At 38.4% G+C, this 27,858-nt stretch overlaps 1 protein-coding gene across 1 annotated transcript in view; it reads right to left on the reverse strand.

Moving 5' to 3' along the window:
- Syt9 (synaptotagmin 9) overlaps positions 1 to 27,858 on the reverse strand; it is a 163,739-nt gene that overhangs the window by 72,545 nt on the left and 63,336 nt on the right. The window contains exon 3 of the mRNA XM_090348253.1: positions 26,498 to 27,044. Coding sequence (XP_090204379.1) covers positions 26,498 to 27,044 — 547 coding nt within the window. The remainder of the gene's footprint in view (positions 1 to 26,497; positions 27,045 to 27,858) is intronic.

Below are 27,858 nucleotides of genomic sequence, written 5' to 3' on the forward strand. Positions count from 1 at the left end.
TGCTATTTCTGAAAGATGTCCATTTTTAAGACAAAAGCATTAGAACACAAAAAACACTGGTTTCATTACCAATACGATACTATCCTCATGACTGACCTCACTCTGTGAGTTATCACTGACGTGTGGGATGAAAGTTACTGGCAGAGCTAGGGTCAGGAATCCATTAATCCATTATTGTTTTATACAATAGTCAGAAATGTATCAAAAGCTGTATGTTTGTCTCTTAGTCTTTAGGTCATATCAGAAGGCACCTAGCATTTATTCTCCCCTCTTGGAGCGCTTCATCTCTTCTGTTCTCATGGTGAGCGTCAGCAGAGGCAGCCAAAGCAAGGCCATTCACAAAAGCAGTGGGCAATCAGCAGAAAGAGAATTGAACTCAGCAGACGGCAGCCAGGCCACAGGATTACATACTGGAAGCATGAGGCACAAGAGGAATGAGGCATGAGAAAGAAAGGACGAAGATTGATGGCCTGGTCCAGGTGTATGGTCTAATGGTAGAGTGCTGGCTTATCGTGCACAAAGCCTTGGGGTTCAATTCCTCGGTCCACACACACAGAAAAAGCCGGAAGTGGTGCTGTGGCTCAAATGGTAGTATTATCTTGAGAAAGCTCAAGGACAGTGCCCAACATGAGTTCAAGCCCCAGGACTGGCAAAAAAACAAAAACAAAAACAAAAAATAAGATTGATGGTCTATTGAGGAAAGTGATATGCACGGACAACTCAGGTAGCAGATGACTTCACCTTCCTTCAGACTGGTTATTTAAGTACCTGTTCAATGTTTATTATAAGAGAAGTCAACTGCTCTGCTTGGTAGAGAATGGGTTGTTGGAAACCATGGTACGTTCTCTCCTACAGCTCAACAAAACTAAGCCTGAAGCTCACAGCACTGCTCTTGCCCTTCAGAAAACAAGTTCATGAACATTGCTTATTACCTGAGCTATGTGGAAATGTCACCACTCTCCCTAATTGGCTTATTAAAGTATTAGTTACAACTCTAGGTAATGTTTTCCCAGAAAGAAATACTGATTAATCATTTCCTCTACCTCAGTGTTTTAGTACCCATTATTGATTAGCTCTCTGGAAATTTGTCTGGCTGGCCTGTTTCTTATTTAGGCTCTGATGTATCATTGATCTAGCAAAACTAGATTGGGGACTTGGGACAAAGTGGATCTATCCTACTGGCATGACTGACTGTCAGGATGAACTGAGATGAAAATGGAAAACATACCAGTGGTTTTCAAAACTATGCTAGATTCAAAGAACAATATGATCATTTTTTATCATTCCAGAGTCAGTGAAGGTACTGCTGAAAGTTCCTACCAAGTCATATTTTGAAGAGAAGTATGATGGAGAAAAGCCTGGGTTCAGAACAAAAGCTGTGAATAGACAAATTCAAACTTCATCTCATTCCTTGTTATTCTGTGACCATTGTCAGGTAATGAGCACGCCTATCTACCTCAATTTCTTTTCCTGCAAAATAGACATAAATATTTATTTGATTTTTGGAAAACCTAATTAGAAATAAGATCAGTGAAAGGTGAGCTTCTATTGCTTCCCCTCCTTCCTTCCTGTCAGTACAACTGCTCCTTAACTGTGTCCATCACTTATAGAAAACATTTAAGAATGGTGACAGTGTAAATTATTTGTACAAAGGGATTTCGTTATGATACTCCCATACTTGTATATAATGGACTATGACCAAGTTCACAGCCCTATTGCTCATTCTTATTCCTTTTCCTTCAATTCCTTTTTTATCCTGTGAGTTTTATTATGATTTTCATGCATGCATATATTTTGATCATATTCACTCTTACATCATCCTGCTTCTCTACCATGCTTCTAAGAGTTCCTCTTTTACATCCATTTTTAGTATTAATAACTATTATATTTAGGGAAAGATTCTATGTAGAATCTTTCATGTTTCTATGTAGAAACATGAAATTTCTTTGTGAGAAATTATCAACACAACCATCTCTAATTCATCGCGTTTTTAGCAATTATAAAAGATTCTGAATAACCCAAGAAATCCTGAGCAAAAGAAGCAATGCTAGAGGAATTCTGATACTTGACTTCATACTATACTACACTACCAGCAAAACCAGCATGGTACTGGGACCAAAACAGACATAAGACCACTGGAATAGAATAAGAAGCTAGAAATAAACCCATATAGTTACAGCCATCCAAATTTTGGCCAAAAGGCCAAAAATGTCAGAGAAAACACAACCTGTTCATCAAATGGTAGGCTGGGCTTAAGGAGAGACCTGATATAGAGGAGCAATAATTAAGAGGTGGATCACAAAATGGAAGGATGAGGAAATGGCAGGCTTTAGATTTTCCACCTGAGAGAACTCTGATAGCAACCTGAGGACATTCCAACTGCCTCAGCAGTGAACTTCTCAGTTTACTGAGTGAAAGTTGGAATGGAAGGCAACTGGACATTTGCATATTGCCATGGCCATAAATCATAAAATGTTAAGAAAGAGTAACTGCTACGCTTAGGGTGCTATACACTGATGTGTAAAGAAGTATGCTTCACATCCAAGTGTGCAATTAAGAGTATAGTAGTTCCAGAGGAGAATCGAAATGATGTTATTCCTTAGAAAAATGAATTTACAGTCTTAAAAAATGAATATTAGAAAACTGGTACTTGAAAGGTATTGGGGGGGAGGTTAAAGGGATGGGATAGACAAATGAACAGGGGGGTAGAGTAGTCATAATAATATTCAGTGTATATTCTATGACAAAGGAAGTGGAGGGGAACAGTTGGGTTCGGAAGGATGGGGAGAATGATAAAAGGAGTGACATTCATCAAGATTCATTGCACATATATATGGATTTGTTGAATAATAACCCCTCTGTAACATGATTTAAAGACAATAAAACATACAATTAAAAAAATGGTGCTAGAGAAACTGGATAACCATATGTGGAAAACTTTATTAAATTCCGATATTTGGTGTGCTTTTCCATAAGTATGGTCATAAAGAATTGTGCAGAGGCCTATTTACCAGAGCAAAGATATGGAACCAACCAGATGCCCCTCAGTTCATGAGTGGATCAACAAGATGTGGTATTTATACACAATGGAATTCTATGCTGCTGTCAGAAAGAACGACATCGTCCCATTTGTGAGGAAATGGAAAGACTTCGAAAAAAATCATATTAAGTGAAGTAAGCCAGACTCAAAGGAACATAGGCTCAATGGTTTCCCTAGCAGAGCTTTACAATACAGCAAAACCTAGATACATAAGGCCAGATAGTATGACACTAAATGAAAGGACCTCCAGGATATAGAAACAAAAGCCATATAAGGAGTGATTACTGTCCTTAATGTACTATGTTATCTCTTTTCCTGTCCCTTGGCTATCTCATATTGTTACAGTATTTTAGCTTGTTATCTGATATATTGTATATATTCTTATTTGGTTATTTGAAATAGAATAGGGAAGGGGGGGAAAACAAGATGAGGGGTAGGAGGAGGGAAATGGGGACCAAGACATGAGAAAGGGTATCAATGTTTGTGAAGTAATGCACCTTCTATCTGGTGAATATAATGTAACTCTTCTAATAATTACAATAAAAATATATGAAAAAAAGAAATGTGCGGAGGAATGCTGAGAGCATTAGAGGAAGAGCGTGGAATGGTAGGAAGATTTGTTTGGACAGATGTGTTGGCAGGCTGATTGGGTAGGGTTCCAGAAGGCAGAGGGAGGGCCAGCTGTTATTGCTGGAGTCCCCTCTATGAGGATGTGATACCTTCACTGTGATGCTGACCTTTCCCAGCCCCAGGGAGGGGCATCTCTGTGTACTGGGGTCTGTGATCGCCTCTGCTCATTTCAAGTCTCTTGCTTATGCTGGTAGAGTAGGGGTTTTTTTTTAAATGTTTTGCTTTGTGTATGTTTTTTTCATGTATATTTTGAATTGTGGTAGAATATCCATAACATATAATCTATCTTTTAGCCATTTGTAAAGTAAAGGCCATCCGGTGATAATGAATTAGAAGCCAGTGAGGCTGGTAGAGCTGGGGAGGACAACACAATTTGGTGTTTATTAAGTACCTCCACCATGTGTCATGCATACCATTATCAACACCATCCATAGAACTTGTGCATCAAGTACAAACTCTGCAGTTAATGGATTTTCCCCTCCTCCAACCTCCAGAAGCTCTTTTAAGAGAGTGTTTGTGACAGTGGACCCACGAAAACAACTTCCTGTTCCAAACCCACTTCTGAACATTTCTCACCTCTTGGTAAGTCACTCTCCAGAGGTGCAGGGAGCTTAGAACCACATCAGGATATATGCCCTAACTGCCTGACAGCCTAGTAGTACTTTTTTCCCAACTGTAGCCCGGTCACTTCCTAGGTTTCTGGAAATCAGCTTTTTTCTCCCCTCCCACTATGATCAATCAAGGCAACCTCAGCTACTTCTGTAGCTGCTAGAATTGAGAAATACACAAACCAGAGCCAGGAAGTGCACAACTTAGTATGAAATCTACAAGATAGTAAAAGAAAAAAATGCATATCTGAAAAAAGACAAGCTCAATTCCTAAAACTACCCATCCACATTCTGAAAGCAAAGAAAGATTTTCTCTGTGTGTGTGTGTGTGTGTGTGTGTGTGTTTAAAGGGAAAGAAAATGTCTGATGGCCCCGATATCTGAAGGGATTACATGCTAAAAATAGCTGAAGGTATTGAAAATGCTGAGGGAGTACGCAGTTCATGAGGCTGAGGGCAGTTCAATCTGGCATTAAATGCTAACAAGAGAGGAATGAATTCTGCAGGATCAGTGAGTCAGTGGGATCTTCTACCACTAAATGTAAAGCCATATTTTTTAATAGCAGCAGGATTACGGATCTTACTGTCTGACCTAGTTTGTTAAGAAAGAACTACATGTCCAGAAAGGATCTTAAACTGACCTGAAATGAAAGCAATGGCTATAGAGTTAATTCTCTAATATGTCTCTGTTTTGGGTGAAGCCACATTGACGGCCAGGTGACATTTGCAGGGCCATCTGGTGACATTTCTTTTTGGGAATGGATTAATAAGAGACTGGGGAGGGTGGTGGAGTCGGTTCAGGGGCCAACACAGAAGACTCAGGAGGCTTTCTGAAACTGTAAACATCTTTAGATTTTTTTTAACTGTATTTTTTCTTTTGTCTTTTCTTCTTTGGTATTGGGGCTCAAACCCAGGATGTTGCACTTATTAGGCAAGTACTTTGCCATTGAGCTACATCCCGGCCCTGTGAACATCTTTCCAGGGGGAGGGCCTCCATTCGTTTTCCCCTGTGAGAAGTGGTCAAGCAAAAATTCTTAAACACAAAACGACTTGGTGGAGGATTCTCTTAATAAAGAAAAATTGCTTTTTAATTCTGAAAGTATCAATTAATATAAGATGCAGGTATTACATCTTTCCTTTCTCCCTCCTCCAGATGAAAAGGATAAACACGGTTAGAACTCAGTTGTTTCTTCATGCAACTGCTTCCTACTTAGATGCCATAGACCTGGCCTCCTGCCCTGCTGTGGTTCTTTTCTTCAGTTTCTCTGGGCATCTCAGTACATACCCTTGTCTTTTGAAAGAACAAATGCTTTACAGGGCCTGGGATACTTCTTCAAGTTCTGCTGTCATCGAGTTCTTGATCCCCCTCTGAACATGGCAAGATTCCATAATTCTCTCAATTCTGATTCCCATTTTCTCAACATGCTGATAGGGAGAGAGCAGGAGACTCTTCCCTCCAAGCCCACGTGGCAGTGTTTAATTACAGACTTCACTTTTCAGTGTCCACAATGGCCAGGATTCCAGAAGACCTAAAATCTCTGAAGGTGCTTGTGAAGACCTGCCCAAGGCCTGGCCCTGCAAGCGGCATTGATTGTGTTTGGAGAAGCCTCTTTAACTGCAGCATTGATTAACTGACCAGCTATGAGAATGGTGGAAAAACTTATCTTTGAAATTTTTTCTTTTTTTTTCTTTTTTTTTTTGCTTTGGGGCTACGTGACTGGCAGAGAAAACGTTAAGTGGGTAACCAAGCCTAGTCCAGGCCATTGAGGAAGAGAGGTCCTATCCCATCTTGGAGAAACACAACTTTAAGCAAGCAAAATGGAGTTCTAGCCACATAAAATTACAAATGAAGTAAAATGGTCTAAAATAGTGAGAGATTATAAAGGAAAGTTATGTCAGAATGATAACAATGGTTATTTTTGGATAGAGGAACTGTGGGCAAATTTGTATTCAGAAGGATCTTATCATCTGTTCTTTTATTTTTATTTTGCGATTTAGTGATTATCTGATAAAGTAAAAAATAATATATATATATGTATAAATTTTGCCAGTCCTAGAGCTTGAATTCGATCTGAGCACTGTCCTTGGATACATTTTTGCTCAAGGCTAGTGCTCTGCCACTTGAACCACAGCACCACTTCTGGTTTTTCTATGTATGTGATACTGAGGAATTGAACCTGGCTGGGCATGCTAGGCAAGCACTTTACCACTAGGCCACACTCCCGACCCTCCTCCCTCCAAACATTATATTTTTGAAAAGTAAAAATACAATTTAAATCTTAAAGCAGACCAAAGTGAATGTGATAACTGAATTGAATAAATAATGTTTTGTAGTTACTCATAGAAGAAATCATGAGATCAGGTACAGATCCAGGACTAGAAGCCAGGGACATTTCATATTAACTCTCGGCCCACATCCAACGTTACATACTTCAGAGAGAAAAAGTCTTCAGCTGGCCTTATTGCTTTGGATTTATACAGATATCAGCATGTGTATTAGGCCTCTTCTTTCTGCTTGTGATGGTAGGATGCCTTATCAACAATAGATCAATCGAGCTGTGTTGTGGATCCACCTGTCCTGACTTTCCAACAAGGTCTTAGCCACAAAGCCTCTCTCTGCTGTTCATCCTATATGAAATGACGATGTACAAACCATTGGACATTAGGTGACAAATAAATAGGATATGGGAGAGATAAGAAACATCTCACTACAAAGGTAGTGAAATGGTGGCCCATCTCACTACCTAGAGTTTCCATGACACAGGACGCACAGGAAGGGGGCCAGGAAGAGCATCCATTGAGGAAACAGACTTGAGAATTTAGAGAGACCAATTCAGCTAATTTATAAATGAAGAGTTCCAGGGAAAGAAATGAGCAATGAGATCTATACCATAAAACATTATGGAGAGAAATTTTGTGGTTTTTTTTTTTTTTTTTTTTTTTTTTTTTGCCAGTCCTGGGCTTGAGCTCAGGGCCTGAGCACTGTCCTCGGACTTTCTCAAGGCTAGAGCTCTACCACTTGAGCCTCAGCACCACTTCCGGCTTTTTTCTATGTATGTGGTACCGAGGAATCAAACCCGGGTCTTCATGCATGCTAGGCAAGCACTTTAACCACTAGGCCAAACTCCCGGCCCCTATGGAGAGAAATTTAAAGAGACATATTAACCACGATAAGGAGGACTCAGTATTTGTCTCTTCCTATTAGCATTTGTTAACTGTATGTTACAAGAGAGATTTCATTGTGATATTTCCATACATGTACATAATGTACTACGATCAAATTCACCCTTCCTATAGCTCAATTGATTTGTTTTTAAATTCATTTTACATATAATGCAATCCAGATTAAAGATTATGTACCTATATCAATACATAATCTGCTTATAAAATTCATACAAAAATACAAAGGATCTAGAATAACTAAAACAGTTTGGAGAAAAAAGGGCAAAGTTAGAGAGCAATTTCACTACCTGATCTCAGCACTTAAAAACTACAACAATCAGACCACTGTTATACTGGAATTAGACAAATAGAACATAATATGTCCTTAATATACTATGTTATCTCTCATCTCTTTTGCTGTCCCTTGGTTATCTCATATTGTTACAGTGTCTCACTTTGTTATCTGATATATTGGATATATTTGTATTTGGTTATTTGAAATTGGATAGTGAAGGGGGGAAAACAAGATGAGGGATAGGGGTGGGGGGAGGGAAATGGGGACCAGGACATGAGAAAGGGTATCAAATGTATGTGAATTAATGCACCTTCTATCTGGCGAATATAATGTAACTTTTCTATTAATTACAATAAAAATATATGAAAAAAGATAATATATAATATATAAGGTATATTATATAATATTAAAAAATTCCAGAATAGAGCCATATCTATCATATATATCATATAATATATATGGGTCTGTATACTGTATATATTATAAGTAATATATATTAATATAACACTAAATATTATATAACATGTGGACTCATATACAGGTCTACTCAGGGATATTTATATGTGTATACATATGTTAATTTATGTCAACTGCTTTTCTTCAAAAGCTACAAATATAGTCTTTTTGAGAAATGATACCAGAACAATCAGACAACATATAAAAAAGAAAAGACCATCAGTCTTTAACTTATAATAGAATGAAGTCATAAGTGTAGGATCTAACATTACAGAATTTCGCGAAAACAGGAGAAAATATACTGCTTAAATATGAATTAAACTAAGATTTCTTTGGCATGCCACTAAAAGGCAAAGTCTAACGAAGATAAAATTGACAAGATAGACTTGAGCAAAGTTAAGAATTTCAAGCCCCATGACCCCCACACACACATACAAAATAGACAAAAGATTTGAACAGACCAAAAAAGATGAAAAGATGTCAAATAAGTACCAAAAAATATGCTCAAAACTGAAACTACTATGGAAATACAAAGTCACAATGAAATTGCATTTCACACCTGTTAGAGCATCAAAATTAAAAGCCAACATTACCAAAGGCTGATGGGAATACAGAACAACTAAAACCTTCATGTACTGCTAGTGTGAATGAAAAATGTGAAAACCAGGTAGGAAATAGTCTTAATCAGGTAAGCATATGCCTACAATATCATCCAGCCATTTGATTTCTACAGAAATGTGCCAGAGAAATGATATATATATGTTCCACTGCTCATGACAGTTTTACTTGAAGTATCCTAAGCTGAAGTTAAACCAAATATTCCTCACCAGTCAACCAATAAGCAGAGAGTACATGGATGTAATGGAATAGCATCCATCAATAGAAGAACCAAATTATTAATTCACTATCAACATGAATACATCTAAAATTAGTTATTGTGACTGAAAGAACCAAACAAAATAGAGTACATATAGTATGATTCCTATGTATATAAAGTTGTAGAAAATCCAAACTAATCTAAAGTGACAGAAAACAGAACAACCCTTGCCTGGGGATTGGAAGATGGTGATAAGGAAGGCAGATTACAAAGGGGCACAGGCTAGTTTGGGGTAATGGAGATGTTCATTATTTTGATTATGCTGGATGGCTTCACAAATGTATACATACGTCAGATACTATCAAACTGTATCCTTTGAGCTTGCAGTTTATTATATATCAATTATTCTTTAATAAACCTATTTTTTCTGGAATATTCTTTTATCCATGTCTCTCCTTTTTTTTATTGTTGGGGTAATGTATAGAGGGGTTACAGTTACATTCGCCAGGTACTAGGTGCATTACTTCTCACACCTTGATACCCCTTCTCATGTTTCCATGTCTCTTTTCACTGTCCTGTGTGCCTATTATCTTTCTACAGTTTTGATCACAGGCCTGTTTTGTCCATTTTATATTTTAGCCAGAGTTTTTTTTTAAGATGAATCTATTTATTTCACCACTTCCTGCTCCAAACCCTTTAAAATTACTTATAAAGACACAAAGATGAATTCCTGCATACGAAATCCTACATATTCTTTCTCCTGATTGAGTACTAGTTTCTCTTTCCCTTTGTTTTTGCCTTCTTAATTTCCCCACACTATCTGCTCCTGAACCTGCCAAAGTCACTTCTGTGTCCAGGTCTTTGTTTGTCTAGTTTCTTTAGGATGTTGCTATTCTCCAGGAAAATTCCTAAGCCATTTTTTAATATCATCTTCAATGTTATTCATCCAAGTTTCCCACTTGGATGCAACAAGTCACATTAGAGCATTAACTCATTGCCTTTATAGCAGCAGTCACACATGTGACTTACTGTTTACTATCTGTCCCTTCCCATATCTGCATCTTCCAAGACCATAAGCTATGAGATAGCAGGGATCCTTCCTTATGTTCTAGATGCCTAGACATTTCTTGTTATTCATTGAATAACAAGAATTACTTCTTGACCAAAATTTACTTCTTGACTTCCAGAATAGATTGTCTCAAACCACTGATGACAAACAAATCTATTCTTTTTTTTTTTGCCAGTCTTGGCCATGAGCTCAGGGCCTGAGCACTGTCCCTGGATTTTCTCAAGGATAGGGCTCTACCACTTGAGCCACAGCACCATTTCTGGCTTTTTGCTATATATGTGGTACCGAGAAATTGAACCGGGTCTTCGTGCATGCTAGGCAAGCACTCTACCACTAGGCCAAACTCCCGGCCCCGCAAATCTATTCTTATATAGTTGATAACCAGATGTACTTTCCTGTAATGATTTAGACCTCATCCTGGTAAGCATCAGGAAATGTCACAGAAGACCGGACAAGATAGTGTACGCCTATAATTCCAGCTACTCAAAGAGGCAGAGGTAGGAAGACTGTATTCCAAAGATAGACTGGGCAAAGGCACCTGATTTTACCTAAAAAAAATCCCAGGAAAAAGGAATGGGAGCACGGCTCAATCGTAGAATGCTTGCCAACTAAGCCATATGCCCTTAATTTAATCCCCAGTATTGCAGGGGGAAAAATTATAAAAAGAGACATAAGAACACTGCTCAATGGCAGAATGTATGCTTACAATGCATAAGGCCTTGGATTCAATCCCTAGTAAAAACATAAAAAAGAAAAACAAGAAAAGAAAAATCAAAGGAATATAATAACAGCGCATTTCAGTACTAATTTTTTAAGTACTAGTAAGAGAAATGTTAGCTGTGTTTAACATTCATTGCATTGATTGATCAGCTGAGATTTTTTAAAGTCATTTGCACTTATGATAATGATCCATGTATTCTTCAAGTCTTAATTTAAGACAGCCAGCCAAGTAGGAAACAAGATAGGGATGAGGTTAGAGAGGAGGGCTTTTTAGGAAATGAAGCCTGACTGACCACGGATATAGCACTACAGAGTCTTCAAGCAGAGCAGTGGCCTAGATTTTCCATAGACCTGAGCTTGTAGGGCTGTGGAGATTAACACTGCAAACATGGCCACTTTCCAAAGCAGCTTCCTAAGAAACAGCCCGCTCCCCTTCTTTTCTCTCCCCCACCATGTTTATTTAGACTCCCCTTAATTAGAGCATTCCAGCAAGGAAGCATAATCCAATCTGAAGGAAAATTTCCCTGGAGAGCCATCTGTCAGAATTAGACTACACTTAGCTACTGGAAAGTAAGGCTGTATTGTAAATACCACAGACTGCTTCGATCCTCAAAAGGCTCAGAACTCATTTTCCAAGCAAGCAAATGCCAATCCTTGGGACAAGGCTCTCTGTCAGGAAGCTGGCTTGCTATTATGGACAGTAATGCCTCTTCAGGTAGAAGATCATTGGAAGTAGTCCCAGGAGGGACATACTACCTGACTGGTCTCAACTTTCTTCAACAGATGAAATTGCTGTCCTTGACAATTCTATTAAGTTTTCTTTCCATTGTTGCAGATCCTTAGAAGTTGCTAGATTTTCCCCCATATCCAGTTCTTTCCATGTATTTGGGCATGGAAGAATTTAATTGGAAGGATATCTTAAGTAGAGACTACTTCTATGCACAACCTCTTTCAGGAGTAGCCTGCTTTTGTGTGTCTGTGGTGTGTGTGTGTGTGTGCGCGCGCGTGCATGTGTATCTCTTTGGTACCCACTCAAGGTAGCAAGAACTTTTGTCTAGGAAAGGAATGTGTGGGGTGGAAGTGGGAGAAGAATCCTTCTCTCCTTATTTATCATTTCCCTATGTTTCAGAGGTCATGTGAGTCAGAATCTCCCCAGGGCCCTCATAACCCCTTTCCCCCTGTTCTGATCTGTGGAGATCACCATGACCAGGCTGCTGCACAACTCCTTAGCTGCTCTGTGTTAGCTGCTCACAGCTCAGGACTCGTGGCTGAATCCATCTTTGGACCCTTTTCCTCAGTTGGTGGGTGTCACCTTAAAAATGACTGGGAACCAGCCGGGCACAGTGGCTCATGCCTGTAATCCTAGCTACTCAGGAGGCTGAGATCTGAGCAACACTTTCAAAGCCATCCTGGGCACTAAAGTTTGTGAGACTCTTATCTCTAATTAACCACTAGAAAATCGGAAGTGGGGCTGTCACTCAAGGGGTAGGGTAGTAGCCTTGAGCCGAAGAACTTGGGGACAACACTCAGGCCTACTGTTCAAGCCCCATGACCAACAAAAACCCCAAAAGACTAGCAATCAGGACACTGGTAGCTCACATCTGTAATCCTAGCTACTAAGGAGGCTGAGTCCTGGAGGATCATAGTGTAACATCAGCCTAGCCAGAAAATCTATGAGACTCCATCTTCAGTAAACTAGGAAAAAAAGGCAAGAACAGGACTGGTGCTCAAGTGGTAGATTACCAGCAATGAGCAAGTACACTTGAAAACAAACAGTATTCTTTTGGGAATGAGAGATGCTGAATAATGATAAAAGGCTCATATGGCCATATATATATAAATTCTCTAATAACCTAACTTTCAATCTGTATGAAGCAAAAAGTGATAGAAATACCAAGAAGAAACTAAAAATCCATTGCCAGAATAGGAAAGTTCAAAACATATTTATGAACAAGTGATAATGTTACATTAACAAAAATATGAGACATGCATGGTTTTTTTTCAAGTGCATACAGCAGTTAAAAAATGTGGTGTAAATAATGTGGAACCAACTTTAATATATATAATCTTGAAAAGAAAGTCTGCCCCTCTTATCACATCTTCATTAACTTACAACTTCTCTCTAAAAACTATACAACTGTGTGATAGGAAGCATATTACCTAGCAGCATATTTGGGCATGACAAAAATGTTCTGTACTTTGGTTATGCTCATGTGAAAACAAATGAGCAAATCTGTCAAATATGTAAGATTTTTACATTATTTTTAGGTAGTTGTACCAAGGAGTTGCCATTTAACAAAGCAGTTTATGAGTATAGTATATCTTGACGAATGTAACCCCTTTCAATATTCTCATCCATCCCTCCCCTACCTCCCCCTTCCCTCACTTTTCTTAATTTTGTAGGATAGACATTGGATTTTTGTCTGCATTGTTAGACTTCCTTCTTTAGCTTTCCAAGGTAAATCAACTGAAGCATTTTTAGTTCAATGCACATATGTGAAAATGGAACAGATTGACTTGAGGGGATGAGTGGGTTGGCAGGGATAGGGAGAATACTGAATGGAATGACATTGCTCAAGATGAATTGTATTCACAAAATGACACTTTGAATTGAAGACCCTCTGCAATTACTTAAACAAGAATGAAGTTATAAACAATTTTTTTAAAAAACTAACTATATTATGGGGAAAAATTTAAAAGCCTTTATATAACCTAAACATCATTTCTGATACTAGAAAGCACCTAGATTAGAATAATATCAAAAATACAAAATATCATAATTGTCAAGGTATAAAATGCAAAGAATCTCTATTGAAATTAATACCAAGTACTGGGGAGAACATAATCTGACATGTTCTCAAATCCGGCTTGTGGGATTACAAATTGGTTAGATCATTAGAAGTACATTTTTCTTTCCATTCCATTAGCTACTCCATTCCTAGATGTAGATCATGAAGAAAATCTCAGACCTATTTTCCCAGAGATATACAAGGAAGCTTAATGGCATCTTTTTCTGAAATACAAGAAAACTTAGCTTAAATATCCACTGACAGGTGAGCAGATGGATAACTTATGGCATGCCACACAATTAAGTATTAAAATAGCGCAGCAAAAAAAGTTATGTACCTGAACACAAATAATTACACTACAATAATAACAAATTGAAAAAAAATTACCACTGTAACTCCAATAACATTACGGGGAGAAATGGGTAGGCAAAAATAATGCCACATGAACTAAGAAAATATTAATAAGGGTGGAAAGAAACAAAAACATAATACTACAGAACAGTAATAGAGAAGAGGGGAAAAAGGAGAAAGGAAAAAGTGAATAGAAGAGGGGACTAAGAAAGAATAACAGATAATAATATAGTGAGAAAAAAACAAGCAAACAATTTTAACTAAAAAATCAAGAAGAAAAGGTGGAAAGAGATGAGAGAGCGAGAGCGAGAGCGAGAGCGAGAGCGAGAGCGAGAGAGAGACAGAGAGAGAGAGAGAGAGAGAGAGAGAGAGAGAGAGAGAGAGAGAGAGAGAGAGAGAGAGAGAGAGAGAGAATGGATCTAAATGGAGATGAAAATAATTTTAGTCTTGAGAATGTGGCTTAGTGGTAGAGTTCTTGCCTACCATGCATGAAGCGCTGGGTTCCATTCCTCAGTACCACATATACAGAAAAAGCCAGAAGTGGTGCTGTGGCTCAAGTGGTAGAGTGCTAGCCTTGAGCAAAAGGAGCACAGGGACAGCACCCAGGCCCTGATTGCAAGACCCAGGACTGACAATAGTAGTGGTGGTAGTAGTTGTAATAATAATTTTTTTTTAACTGGGAGAGGGAGAAAGAAGAGGAACAGGAGCCAAAGATGATTAAAAAAGAAAAGAAGAATGGCTCTGGTCCTGCCAACCGGGCTACAGAACTGGTTAATGGAAGTCTAGATATCAAATGGAGAAGAATCACAAGATAAAAAGCAATGAAGAGAAAAAAAATTATACAAAACAAAATTTAAAATGTATGCATAAATATTTAAGCTGGCTGTTTTAATTTAGAGATCTCTGTAACAAACCAAAAAATTAAAAGTTAAAAATAATATTGCATTTTTTTGTAAGTGGCTAAGTTTCTTGTCCTCTAAGGATGTGAACTGCATGAAGAGCAGTCTAAATCTTCATCCATGCCAAGTAGTTTTTCTTTTGTGGCCACTTCAGATAAATGCCACCTGGTGAGAGCAGCATCTGTGTGATATTTGGCTTCCTCTTTATTCCTTTGTGTTGTTGGCCTAGCAACCAGGCAGTGTGGTTTGTGGGCAGAGCTGTCAGTAATTATTCTTGGATGTTCTACTTGTCAGCGATGGACCAGGCATAAGGCAAACCACGAGCTTTGGGTCCTAGCCTCTGCTGCTTCTAGATGTCTGGTTGTGGGACTAAGAAGTCCAATGAAGTGCAGTGATTAGTGCAGTGATGGAAAACTTCTGGAATTCACCCTGCCCATAATCACTTGCCACAGCTTCTGCCTCCACCTTGAGCTTGGGAAGTGAACTTCTCCACTTGAAAGCCCCGAAGGGAAACAACTTCCACTCCCTGATGTGATTCTCACCAGTTTCCAACCATCTGTAGTTTTCCATATCTCTAACTCCTATATAGCTTTCCTTTCTACTTGGCCCTTGTGGTGGACAATGTAGGGAGGGAGCTGTGACTTCCTAAAGACACAAATTCAGACAAAGAACTTTTCAGAAGATGGAGTCCCACCAGGGAGTCATGAGTGAATTCCAGGAAGAAGAGAAAGCATGCTCAGGGCTCATATAGTATGCAGGCTTCAGGTTTCATGCTTGACTTTGGGACCAGCACTCATTGTTTTCTATGTCTTCTGTGTCTTCTCTGTCTCCATCTCTGCTGTGGCACTCCTGTCATGTTCATCCACTAGAACTCTATATCTACTCCACTATCTACATTGTTTTTCAAACCTAAGATTCTTTTTACAAAGGTACCTTGCAGTGCCTATTTTTCCGAGGTCCTCACTCTTCCATGTATGTCCATGTATGCCCTCTTCAGCTGCTCACAGTCCACATTCAACCCAGCAGTCATTTACTCTGTTATACTTTCCATTTTTTTCTATTAAAAAGTACATGCTCTGTCTGCCCACTACTGAACTTTCTGTGCCATCCCACTACCTACCCAACTTGAAGAGCCACTACTCTACACCTGTTCCAGATCTATCCTCAGACATATTAGTGATTAGTGGGTGCCATTGATCCACCTTGGTTCATCTCAGATAATGTGTTTTTTTTCCCCTATTCAGCTAAGTTCTGAATTGATCAATGTTCGTTTTGTTATTATTCTTAAACCATATACTTATTACACATTTCCTTTTATGTGCCACTAATTATATCTAAAAAAAAACCCAACTTTTTCCTTGGAAATAATGCTACAATAACAGCTGTCCAGCTGTTAAAGTTTCATCCAGTACTTTCTTCAAATATTTCATTCAACAGCTTTGCTACTTAAAAAAAAATTAACCATAATGTGGAAGGAACCAGGTGCTTCCTAGGTAAGTACTCTACCACTTGATCCACACATCCAACCCCTTTTTATGTTGGTGGTTTTGAGGTAGGGTGCCACTTTATGTCTGGGCCACCCTAGGCTGCAGTCTTCGCACTTGGGCTCCTGGTGTCACTGGGAATGACAGGCACCTTATCACTACCCAGGGCCATTGTGCTTCCATTGTGGGATAACAGACATGCACTATCACATGCAGCCATTGGTTGAGATGGGAGTCTCCTGAACTTTTCTGCCATGACTGGCTTCAAGCCATGCTTCTCTGATCTCTGCCCCTCAAGTAGCAATATCTAAAGAACATGGGGATGGATGTCTGAGGGGTCATGACTGGGGACAATGACCAGATGAGACTCAGTGGGTTATCAGGAAGATATGGCTTAGTATCCGCAAGTGGTAGCAGATTTCCCACATCCACATTTCAGAAGGAACTTGGTTTCCATGTCAGCAGTGGCAAGTAAGGGCTTTCTGTATTTTTCATGCCAGTAATTCTAGCTATTCATGAGGTGGAGATCTGAGCATCGCAGTTCAAAGCCAGCTTGGATACTTAAAAGTCTGTGGGACTCTCATCTCCAATTAATCACCAGAAAACTAGACGTGGGAATGTGGCTCAATGAGAAGGACGGTAGCCTTGAACTGAAGGCTCAAGGACAACACCGAGGCCCAGAGTTCAAGTCCCAGGACCGAAAAACAAAAACAAAATTGAACTAAAACTTGGCAATGGCTCACAGGATCAATTTTTGTGTCTATTTGTCAGTAAGGGGGCTTGAATTCAGGACTTCATGCTCCCACTTGGCTTTTTTGCTTAAGATTCTACTACTTGAGCTACATCTCCATTTCCAGCTTTTGATGGCTATTTGGAGATGAGAATCTCACAGACTTTTCTGTTTGGGCTACCTTGAATCATGATCCTCAGATCTCATCCTCCTGAGTAGATAGAATCATAAGCGTAAGTCATCAAAACATAGTACCAGATCTTGACTTTAGCATACAGTTTTTAAGTTATTAAGATAATAAACTCTATAGTATACTCTTCCTTTTTCTGAAACTGGAATTAATAGTGGCATAGAGAGGACCTCATTGAAGTGGACTTCCATTGTCACTATATAACAGCATTGGCATTTCTCCAAATCAGTCTGACTGACATGATCTGAAGCCTCAGAAATATCTCTGATTCAGTCTAGGGAGGCCACCAAGAGATTTCTAAAGTGCTTTGGGCCTATTTGCCAAGGAGCCAGTGACACATACCAAGTATATAGGCCTAAGAGCCAGCATGCTTCCAGGCTCTCTGAAATTTTGGCCTTCTCTCATATTCTGTCTAGTCTTTTGTGTACTGACAAACTCTCAACAACAAAGAAAAAGAAATATATTATTACTGATCAGACATTCGTGGCTGAGATGTTTAATTAAACTATCACTTTTATATCAATAATTGCTATTTTGTTCCTCCCCTGGAAATCACAAGGATTAATTTTTATTGAATGCTACCATTTATAAAACTCATATTCTCTTTGGAGGAATTAAGAGAGATTCATTTATGGACTCATCTCTACATAACATTCTTTATCACAATTATCCCTCGAGTCTCCCCAGATGTGTCTTTCATAAAGAGATTCATTTTATTGAGTGTCTTTTAAGATACATGATAGAATTAGTCAGCATCACAATTTCAGACACTCTTCTGGAGGTTGAGCACCAGCAGTGAATAGGGCAAACTTTGTCCCCGCACTTGAGTCATTGTCTACTAGAGAAGAAATATAATTGAGCACATAAAAGAAGATATCATGTGTAATGATAGAAGTACAGAGTTACAGAAACAATGACCAGAAAAAACGTACCCTAATCTAGGGCTAAGGAAAGAGACCAATATAATAATTTTATATCAGCTTTTCACAAACAGATTGAACTGACCAATGAGAGTCTCAACTCCTATTTGGCCACTATTCAATTATAAATCCTGCCCCCCTGCCAGTTCAAACTGGGGTTTGAACTCATGGCTTTGAGCATGTTCAAATTACTAGCTCAGCTGAGCCACACTTCCCGAACTGCTTTTCTCCAGTTATTTTGGAGACAGAGTCTCGTGCATTCTTTTGCCTGGACTGGCCTCTAACCATTGAACCCGCAAGTCTCATCCCTCTGAGTAGGTAGGAATACAGGCATGAGTCACTGGTGCCTGATATCTAGAGTTCTATTTATTGCAAGGCATACATACAATATTGCATAGATTACTGTTCAGTTCATGTTAAGTTAAAACTACTTGTTTTGAACAAGCATTAAGCCATGTAGTATGGTGTTTCCAACAGTGGGACAAATGCTCACAGAATTCCTCCAGCTAAAAACTAATGGGTTATAGAATCCTGCTTAATGTGCAGCAGAGCTGATGAGACAGAAAGTTTTCAGTGGCCCAAACAATAAGGAAAAATGAATCCCCAGAGATAAGTAAGTGGATACTGGAATTCTGGAGGTAAATGTGTTTAACATGTTGTGGAAGAGTCCTGTATAAAACTGGAATCCTAAAACCTGAATGCTTGTCTTTAAAAGACAAACACAACAGAAATCATATGTTGGGTGTATGTCTTTCTTAGCTTTGCTTTAAGAAAAAATGTCTCCCTAAAAGGTTTCTAAGCATTAATAAAGGTCTTCATTCACTTATTTGGAGCCTATATTTACCCTATCTCTTGCTCAAAATCTCTGTCATTCAAGATTTAAATAGCTGGTAGTTCATCTAGGAATATGCTGGGGAAAAATTCAAATCACCTGTAATGAAATACAATGTACACCCATACTTTGAAATATCTCCTGACAAAGTTTCAAGCTAGATTAACTTACAGTCACAAATATAAATACAAGAGGAAACAAGGATTAAAGCATTAAAGTGAATGGAGCTGGCTACCGGTGCCTTATACCTGTAATTCTAGCTACTTAAGAGGTAGATGGCTGAGGACTGTGGTTCAAATGTCAGCCCTAGCACAAAAGTTCACAAATATTATCTCTATTTAGAGAACAAAATTTCCACCCAGAGGTGTAGTTCAACAGATAGAACAGTAACCATGAGAAGGAAAACAAGAGCAAGAGCACAAGGTCCTGAGTTCAAGCTCCATTACTGACATACATGCCTGCACATGGGTACAAACACACTAAAAGTAAATGGAAACACCAAAGAATCAGCTATTGCAGTAATAAGGAACAGACTACAAAACTAAGTGTGCAATGGTGAAATTCAATCATGTATGTGCACATAAATATAAAGAAATAGAAATAAAAAACTGTGTTCAAGGCAAAATTCAATCATGTATGAACACATACATATAAAGAAATAGAAAGTACATCAATGAAAAAGATTAGCACTCTCAAAAATACATATGAAAATATATCAACTAATGGAAAGAAGTAAATGGCTAAGTTCTCAGAACTAATAAAAGAAAACAAATTGAGATTCAGGAATAAAAGCATATCAGGACAAATATATATATATATATATATATATATATAGAGGCTTTAGGCTGTGTGCCAGTGGCTCTCCCTTGAAATCCTAGGCTGAGATCTGAGAAGCAGAAAAGTATGTGAGACTATTATCTCTAATTAACTACCAAAAATCCAGAATTAGAGCTATGGTTCAAATGGTAGAGTTTTAGCCTTAAAAGCTCTGATATGTACCCAGGCCCTGATTTCAAGCCCCAGGACTGGCACAAAACAAAACACAACACAACAAGAAAAAGGAAGAACACCTCTGCTGGAAAAATAGAATCAAGTCTCAATAATGCCTTTTTAATTGTATCCTCTAGTATTATAGATGCAGGACAGTACTGTATCATCCCTCTGGGAATATAAAATACCTTGTACCTGCTTTATGATACACAGTAGTGACTTGCTTATCTCAGAGCTGTTTTTAATGATCTTACTCAAGAATGTTTTCTTTCCAGATGATGATTGAGAAGCTAATAAAAAATGGTGCCAGGTACCACAACAGAAAAAAAAGAAGAAAAAAGAATAACTGAAATTTTATCAGTCCCACAATGAAATAAAAATACAGAACATAGTTGAGGAAAGTGCAATCCAGAGATTATTAAGAAAAAAACTGACATACAATGGAATAAACAATAAATTAAGTATTGAATTCTCAGAAAAGGGAGCCATAGAACAAGAAATGATGGTTTCATAGTGTTTTGTGCTCCTAAACTTTTACTCCCAGAAAAACGATTCTTTACAAAATCATAATATACAGACACATTCAGGAATCATGGCTTTCAGTAGAAGGTATTGCTAACCCACGAATAGGTACCCCAACAATTAAGAAAATAAATATTTCAACTTTACTCTCTTCCTTTCCTTACTGAAGCCAAGCCAAAGTCAAACACCATGGAGCTCTTATAGTGCAATGAAAAAGAAATAAAAATCCAAAGCCTCTAAGGGTACTATGTAGGAACAAACAAGATATTTAAAACAATCCTAAAACTGTTATAAAACAAATATCTCAAATCCAAACCTCGAGAATACCAACAGTAAATTACATGCACCACTACTGCTAATAAATGCGAAATGAAATATTCCCAAACTCATGTCAGCAGTGTATAGAAAAGGTAATATACTAAAGCAAGTCTAGAATGTTATAGGAACACAATTGACTCAACATTAGAAAATCAGTCGATATAACTGATGATGAACCTCATAATAGCGTTTGATTAAACAAAATGTATTTTTTAATCCAGAAACCAATGGCTCATGCCTACAAACCTAGGAGGCCAAAGATCTGTGTATTGAGGATCACAGTCAACCGAAGAGACTTATCTCCAGTTAAACAGTAAAAACACCAGCACTGGAGGTGTGGTTCAAGTGGTAGCAAGCCAGCCTTGAATGTAAAAGCTGAGCTAAAATCTCAGGGCTCCTGAGTTTAAGCTCCAGTGTACACACACATGCACACACACACACACACACACACACACACACACACACACAATTGTCATAATTCATACATGACTGATTATAAAGAAATTCTGAATTTAAAGAATTTCTAAGAGTTTTACATGATTCTAACTATGGGGCTATTTTAGGGGGATAAGGGAAACGGATTCTGAAAAATGAAAATGAATAATTTCAAAATACATTGAAAGCCTATAAGAAGATGGCAGAGGGAATCTCAACAAAATATGGATCAATAAAGGCTGGGGAAGCAGGAAAAGAGAATAAATAATTTTTCAAAAATCTTAGAGCTAGGCTGTTGGTGTTATAAATAAGTGGCAGAGGAAGAGGAGAGGGCTAATTGGAGATGGAGATAGTGATGGTGAAGAATTTGAGTGAAATAGTTTATTTGTATGTATGAAAACAGAACTGTAGAACATGTATGAAAACAGATGTTTTAAAAAATAAGGGACAATTATAGAGGGGATGAATTTCATTAGGATACATTGTATGCATTTATGACAATGTCACAATAAAATACCCCTCATATACCTAATGCATGCTAAGAAAAAAGTTATATAAAAGAATTACTGAGTTTTACAAAATTTCCAAGCAAGATAAGTAATGTCAACTATACTTGGAAAGTTCAACTTTAAAAGCATTACCATTTGAAATAATGGCAATATTACCTAATGGGAATGGCAATAATAAAATTTAGGTTATCTAGGAACAAATCAGAGAAGAGACATGAAAAATATTTATGCAGAAAATTATAAAGCTTAAATGAAAAATAAAGAAGAGCTAAATAAATGGAGAAGATATATGTTGGTTAAGAATACAAAGACTCACGAGATAAACCAAACTCAAAACACCTAATATTGCATGCTGTAGTTCATTTGTAGAGTACAGACCTAAAAGGATGATGGCCAACATGGTAATTGGGTATAAATGTAAAAAAAGGGATTACATAGGAGGGAATACGTGGGGAGAGGAAAAATAGATGGATACTGAGGCTCGAAGGAAATTATATACATATGTGTAATATATACAGTATATTTTATGTTCAATGTATAACATTACATATACAATTTATTATGCATTAAATATCTTGTAATATATATTATATCTTGCATATTTTTAATATTATACATGTAGTATCTACATAATGTAGTCTATATATAGCACATATATATTACATATGTAATATATATGGCAAAATGAAACTCACTAAGTGCTGATTTCATGATCAGAGGGAAGGAAGCCAATGAATGGGAATATGGTGGAGGAAATGAATTTGTTCACTGTGTACATGTGTGGAAATACCACAAAGAAATCCCTCATGGGGGGGGAGGGAAATGGGTACCAAGACATGTGAAAGGGTATCAATGTATGTGAATTAATGCACCTTCTATCTGGCAAATATCATGTAACCCTTTTACTAATTACAATAAAAAAATAAAAAAAAATCCCTCATATTATGAATGTACATTAATTTAAAAAAAATGGAAGATTCAAGGGGCCGGGAGTTTGGCCTAATGGTAGAGTGCTTGCCTAGCATGCATGAAGACCCAGGTTCAATTCCTCAGTACCACACATAGAAAAAAGCCAGAAATGGTGGCCGGGAGTTTGGCCTAGTGGTTAAAGTGCTTGCCTAGCATGCACGAAGACCCGGGTTCGATTCCTTGGTACCACATACATACAAAAAAGCCGGAAGTGGTGCTGAGGCTCAAGTGGTAGAGCTCTAGCCTTGAGACAATCCAGGGACAGTGCTCAGGTCCTGAGCCCAAGCCCAGGACTGGCAAAAAAAAAAAAAAAAAGAAAAAGAAAAAAGAAAAAAGCCAGAAATGGTGCTGAGGCTCAAGTGGTAGAGCTCTAGCCTTGAGAAAGTCCAAGGACAGTGCTCAGGCCCTGAGCTCAAGCGCATGACTGGCAAAAAAAAAAAATGGAAGATTCAATATAAAAAATATTTGAAATTTCTCTAGACTTCAGATGAACACACATACATAGTCCAAGAATTTTTGTTTAACTTGACAATGCAATTCTAAAACTTATAAGGAAAACCAAGTGTCAGCAAGAATGAACCAAAAAAGTAGACTGGGTGATTTGCTCTTCTAGTGTGAAAGCCTATTCTAGAACAATAGTAATTTGCAAACTGTGCTACTTGTAGAAATACTCAAATTGAACAGTGGATAGAAAATAGTATCCAGGCACAGATTTCTCATCTGTGAAAACCTACATTGGATGAAGTATGCACTGCCAGTTACCGGAAAAGATAAGACAGGAAATGGCTAATCTATTTGGAATAATAAATATGGATATGTTAATAAGCTGAGTATTTGTGACCCCTCCAAAATTCATATGTTGAAGCCTAATCTCTTGTGTGATGGTATTTGGAGAGGGAGGCTTTGGGTAGTAATTAGATTTGGTTGAGGTCATGATTTGGGGACCCTGTGATGGAGGAGGAGAGAGCAGAGCATGTGTCCACACCTGAGCTCCCATGAGAGGGAATAGTGGAATACAAGCCAGGAAGAGAGCTCCACCAGGGGCTGAACCTGCAAGCACTGAGATCTTGAACTTTCAGCGTCCAGAACTGTGAGAAATAAATGGGTGGCATTTAAGCCATTTAGTCTAATGCATTTTGATATGACAGCATGAGCTGGCTGGCAAATATGAGATGCCTACACATTATATGATAGAAAAAAACTCCATTCTGAAGATGAAAACTATTTGAGAAAGTGAAAACTTAAAATCTTTCTAGTACAAGGATGGAAGTGTGGCTCAAGGCGGTAGAATGTCTGCCTAGCAAATGCTGGCTGAGTTCAACTGAAGTACCATTGACAACAAACAACACTCTAGAATGAAAATCTTAATAAAAATACTTACAGGACATAAAGTAAGACTCCTTAAATAAGACGTAAATGTGCTAACGTACAATAGAAAAATGCTGATAAATTTTATACATTAAACATGAAAGACTATACCTTCAAAGTTTGTCACAGAGTAATTTTTGGAGTACATATAAGCAACACAGGGAGGATTTGTGCCCAGGTTCTACAGTAAGCACAGAAGAATAGACATGGAAAAGAAAACAATGGGGGAAAGTGCTGGACAGTATTTCACAAGAAAGGAAGCATGAATGACCAATATCCTATGAAAAGAAGCTCAAACTTGGCAACTAAGAAAAGACCACTTATCTGCTATTTTCTGTGCATGTACACACACATGAATATTAGTCAGTGTAACAGGCACCAGAGTTGTGGAGAAACTGGAATATTAGGAACTATCCAATTTTACTAGGAGGAGGATCAGTTTATATAACCTAGAAAAGTTGGACAGGTACATTCCTTTACCTAACCATGGATACACCATAGCACACTGGCTGCACGTGCACACATGCGTGCGCGCGCACATACACACACACACACACACACACACACACACACACACACACACACACACAGTTTTCTGTGATGGTATTCAGAACATTGTACAAGGCAGGAATGTCCAGGCTGAAGGTCTCTGTAGCCTGCCACTCAATTCCTATCTCTTCGGAACCTGTAGAAGAGACATTTTTCACCAAGTGTCAGCCTTATTCAGACTGTTAGCCCCTGTGCATGCAATGCTGCTTTCTCCACAAACCTCTCAAGAATAACTCACAGCAGGATCTAGATGGAGCTTTCTAATAACCTTTCCAGATATTTTATGGCATCCATTTGTCAAAAAAGGATAAGTGGATGGCTCACTGGGTGCTGAGACATCTTATCCTATCCTACTCTATGCTGAGTTCCAAGTCCAAGGCTCATCACGACAGCTGATCATGCCTCTGCTTTTACATACAAGAGGATCTGGTAAATGCCCTAGTAAGAGGGTTAATTCTAGGGCCACTCGTCTCTTACAATAAGAAGCCTGTCTTCCTTGCTTCCTTAAAGTGTCTCAACTTCCTTCATTTGTCAGTTGTGACTTGGGAAACTGTTCTTACTACTTTCAACATCCATTTCCAGTTTACATGTACCTCAACCTTTAAAAATGAAGTCCGTTCCTTCTCTAACATGCTGAACCACCTTTCCTTTTCAGTAGCTATTCTCTTCTCCAGCTTCTTCCTTTCCTTCCCAATATTATGATGGTGGCCAGTAGAACCTCATTCATTACCCATCTGGACAGCAGGACAAGGCTGAACTGGCATCATGTGGCATATGGAAAGGTGTCCCTTAGAGGCACCGGATTGTGGGTGTGCCCCCAGTTCACAGAAATAGCTAAGGATCAGAGAATACTAGTGGGGGAATTTGGCCATTGGGCAGAGGTTGTGTGTTGTCTTCCTAAACAAAATGAGTCTTTCATTACATGGGCCCCAAATTCAATTGCATCACTATGTGAACTGAATAAATGTGATGATCCTTTTGTGGGTATGAATGGAAAACTAGAGAAATGGGGAAAGGCTGGCCACAGGGAAACTTCAATTCATGATGATCTAACAAAGTTGTCTCGGGAAATTTGGCCATGTACAAGAAATATTAGTTAGGAGGCTTAGAAGTATCCATTACCCAAGGAAGTCACTTTCCTTTCTGTTCTAAGGTGTCAATAAATCTCAGCAGGAGAGTGAAGGGAGATAATGAAGTAATCTCATTTCTTCTGTGATCCCGTGTTTAAGTGTAAACCTAGGCCTAGGGAGCACTAGAAGTACCTCTCTGTTCTTTCTGAGTTGGATTTGGCCTCCTAGAAATCAGTTTTGTCACTGTCAACAGTGACAAAAATGAGATACCTCTTTATAACTTCAAATGGTGAGTTTTGCATTTGAAACCATGGTGCCAACTCTTCTCAGTCACTTACACTCCGAGTACCTGATCATGGAACTGGCATGGAGGCAACTTGAGAACAGAGATAAGGACTTAGTATTCTCAGAGTGAGGCAAGGTCTTGAAGTTGTGGAATGCCAGTGCACAGGATTGCCAGAACCCACTGAACACAAACAACCCAAGAATGCTCTGAAGAAAAAGTGGTGAGGTAATCTGATAGGTGTGGCCTGTTAGGGAAGAGCTAGGAGAGAGAAAACAGAAATGAGAGAATGTGATTCCTTTATACAGTTTCCCTGGATAATTCGTGGCAGTTTCAAAATGAATTATTGTTTGAAATCTTGTCTGTGTAAAGGTACAAAGAGGTTCTAAAACAACAGCCCGGAGGATATTGGCCTGTATACTTGATTCCTCAAAAATCGGATTCTGAGTTAACCAAGAAGCACCCACTCCCAAAGGAAGAAATGCTGGACTCACATTGGTGACATACTCGATATCCTTCCAGAGGATGCACTCCCTGGGGAAATCGGCCAAGTCCAGGAAGTGATCCACCACCACTTGGCCGATTAAGTCGTGGCGAGAAAACCTGTCAAAGTCATAGACAGAAAAGTGAAGCTTCCGAGCTTCAAGGTCATTGTAGGGAACTGGAAATAAAAACACTTCATCAAACACTGGGTTCAAGGTCTTTCTGTGAACTTTAGTCTGGTGTTTGGTTTTCCGATCAGGAAGTAAGTAGATCTTGACGTAGGGATCTGAAGTTCCAGAAAAATCCTTGGCGGGCAAGTTGATAGCTTTGTGAATCTTTACTATGAGCTGCTCTAAGTCACAGTCGTATTTTAAGATGAAGTTCAGTTTCCCACAAGCTTTGCTGTTATTCCTTCTCCCATCATCATTTTCCAAGGACCTCTGCTTATATAACTCTGGTTTAATTCTACCAATTCCAGTCAATTGCTCCTGTTTTTGAAGTTGCTGGATATTGAAGTCCGGGTTTGACAGGTTGAGTTGTCTTCGGATTGAATTATGCCTTGAATGAAGAGTAAGACAGAGCAAAGTTATAACCTCATTAGTGATGGGTCTTTCAGAAACTTGTGCCTGGGATGTAGGTAGTAGAATGTTGTATCCTGTTAAGAGCTTAGATCTATAGGCCTTTTTGTTTTTTCCTTTTTGGCCTAAATTCAAAATGCTCATCAGTGTGAGTAAGCTGCTCTCTAAGGCTTGAAGCTCAAAACTGAGGCTTGGTATCAGGAAATGAACTGACTAACATGTGACCTCGGAGCTTTAAAGGTTTAATGCATTTTCCAAACTGCCTAATGTGCCATTAAAGAAGCTTATCTGGTTGGTGGAATGTAAAGATTCGTACAAGCTGCTTTAAAAATAAAATTATTCACCTCTGTAGATAATGTCCTGAAATTGAAATAGTTAGCTAAGTGTTATTTTTTTTTTAAGAAGAGTGCATCTCTCTTCAAATTACATTTCCTGTCATTGGCTTACAGCTTTATAAGGATGTCCATTTTTACAAAGTTCAGATCAAATCATTTCATGACAAGAGCACAGGATTTTCTCACAGGCAGAGGGATGTGACAGGGGTGGGGTTGTCAAGGACGGTGGTGACCGTGACAGGTGTGAGTGACAGCACTAAGATGATGCTAAGTTGTATCATGTGCGTAACTGACAACCAAGAACTTTTTTTTTCCTGAAATAAACATTGGTGACACAAGAAATAAAGAAGAGCTACTATAAATGCATTGACAGTAGATTCAGTTAAAGAAGGTTGGATATTAATATTTGCAAATTAAATATTTGTTCCTAAGGTCTACTCTTTATTCAGTAAGCTTATT

The sequence above is a fragment of the Megascapheus bottae genome, chromosome 16 (genome assembly GCF_031878675.1).
Source record: "Megascapheus bottae isolate mThoBot1 chromosome 16, mThoBot2.hap1, whole genome shotgun sequence".
Lineage (NCBI taxonomy): Eukaryota > Metazoa > Chordata > Mammalia > Rodentia > Geomyidae > Megascapheus > Megascapheus bottae.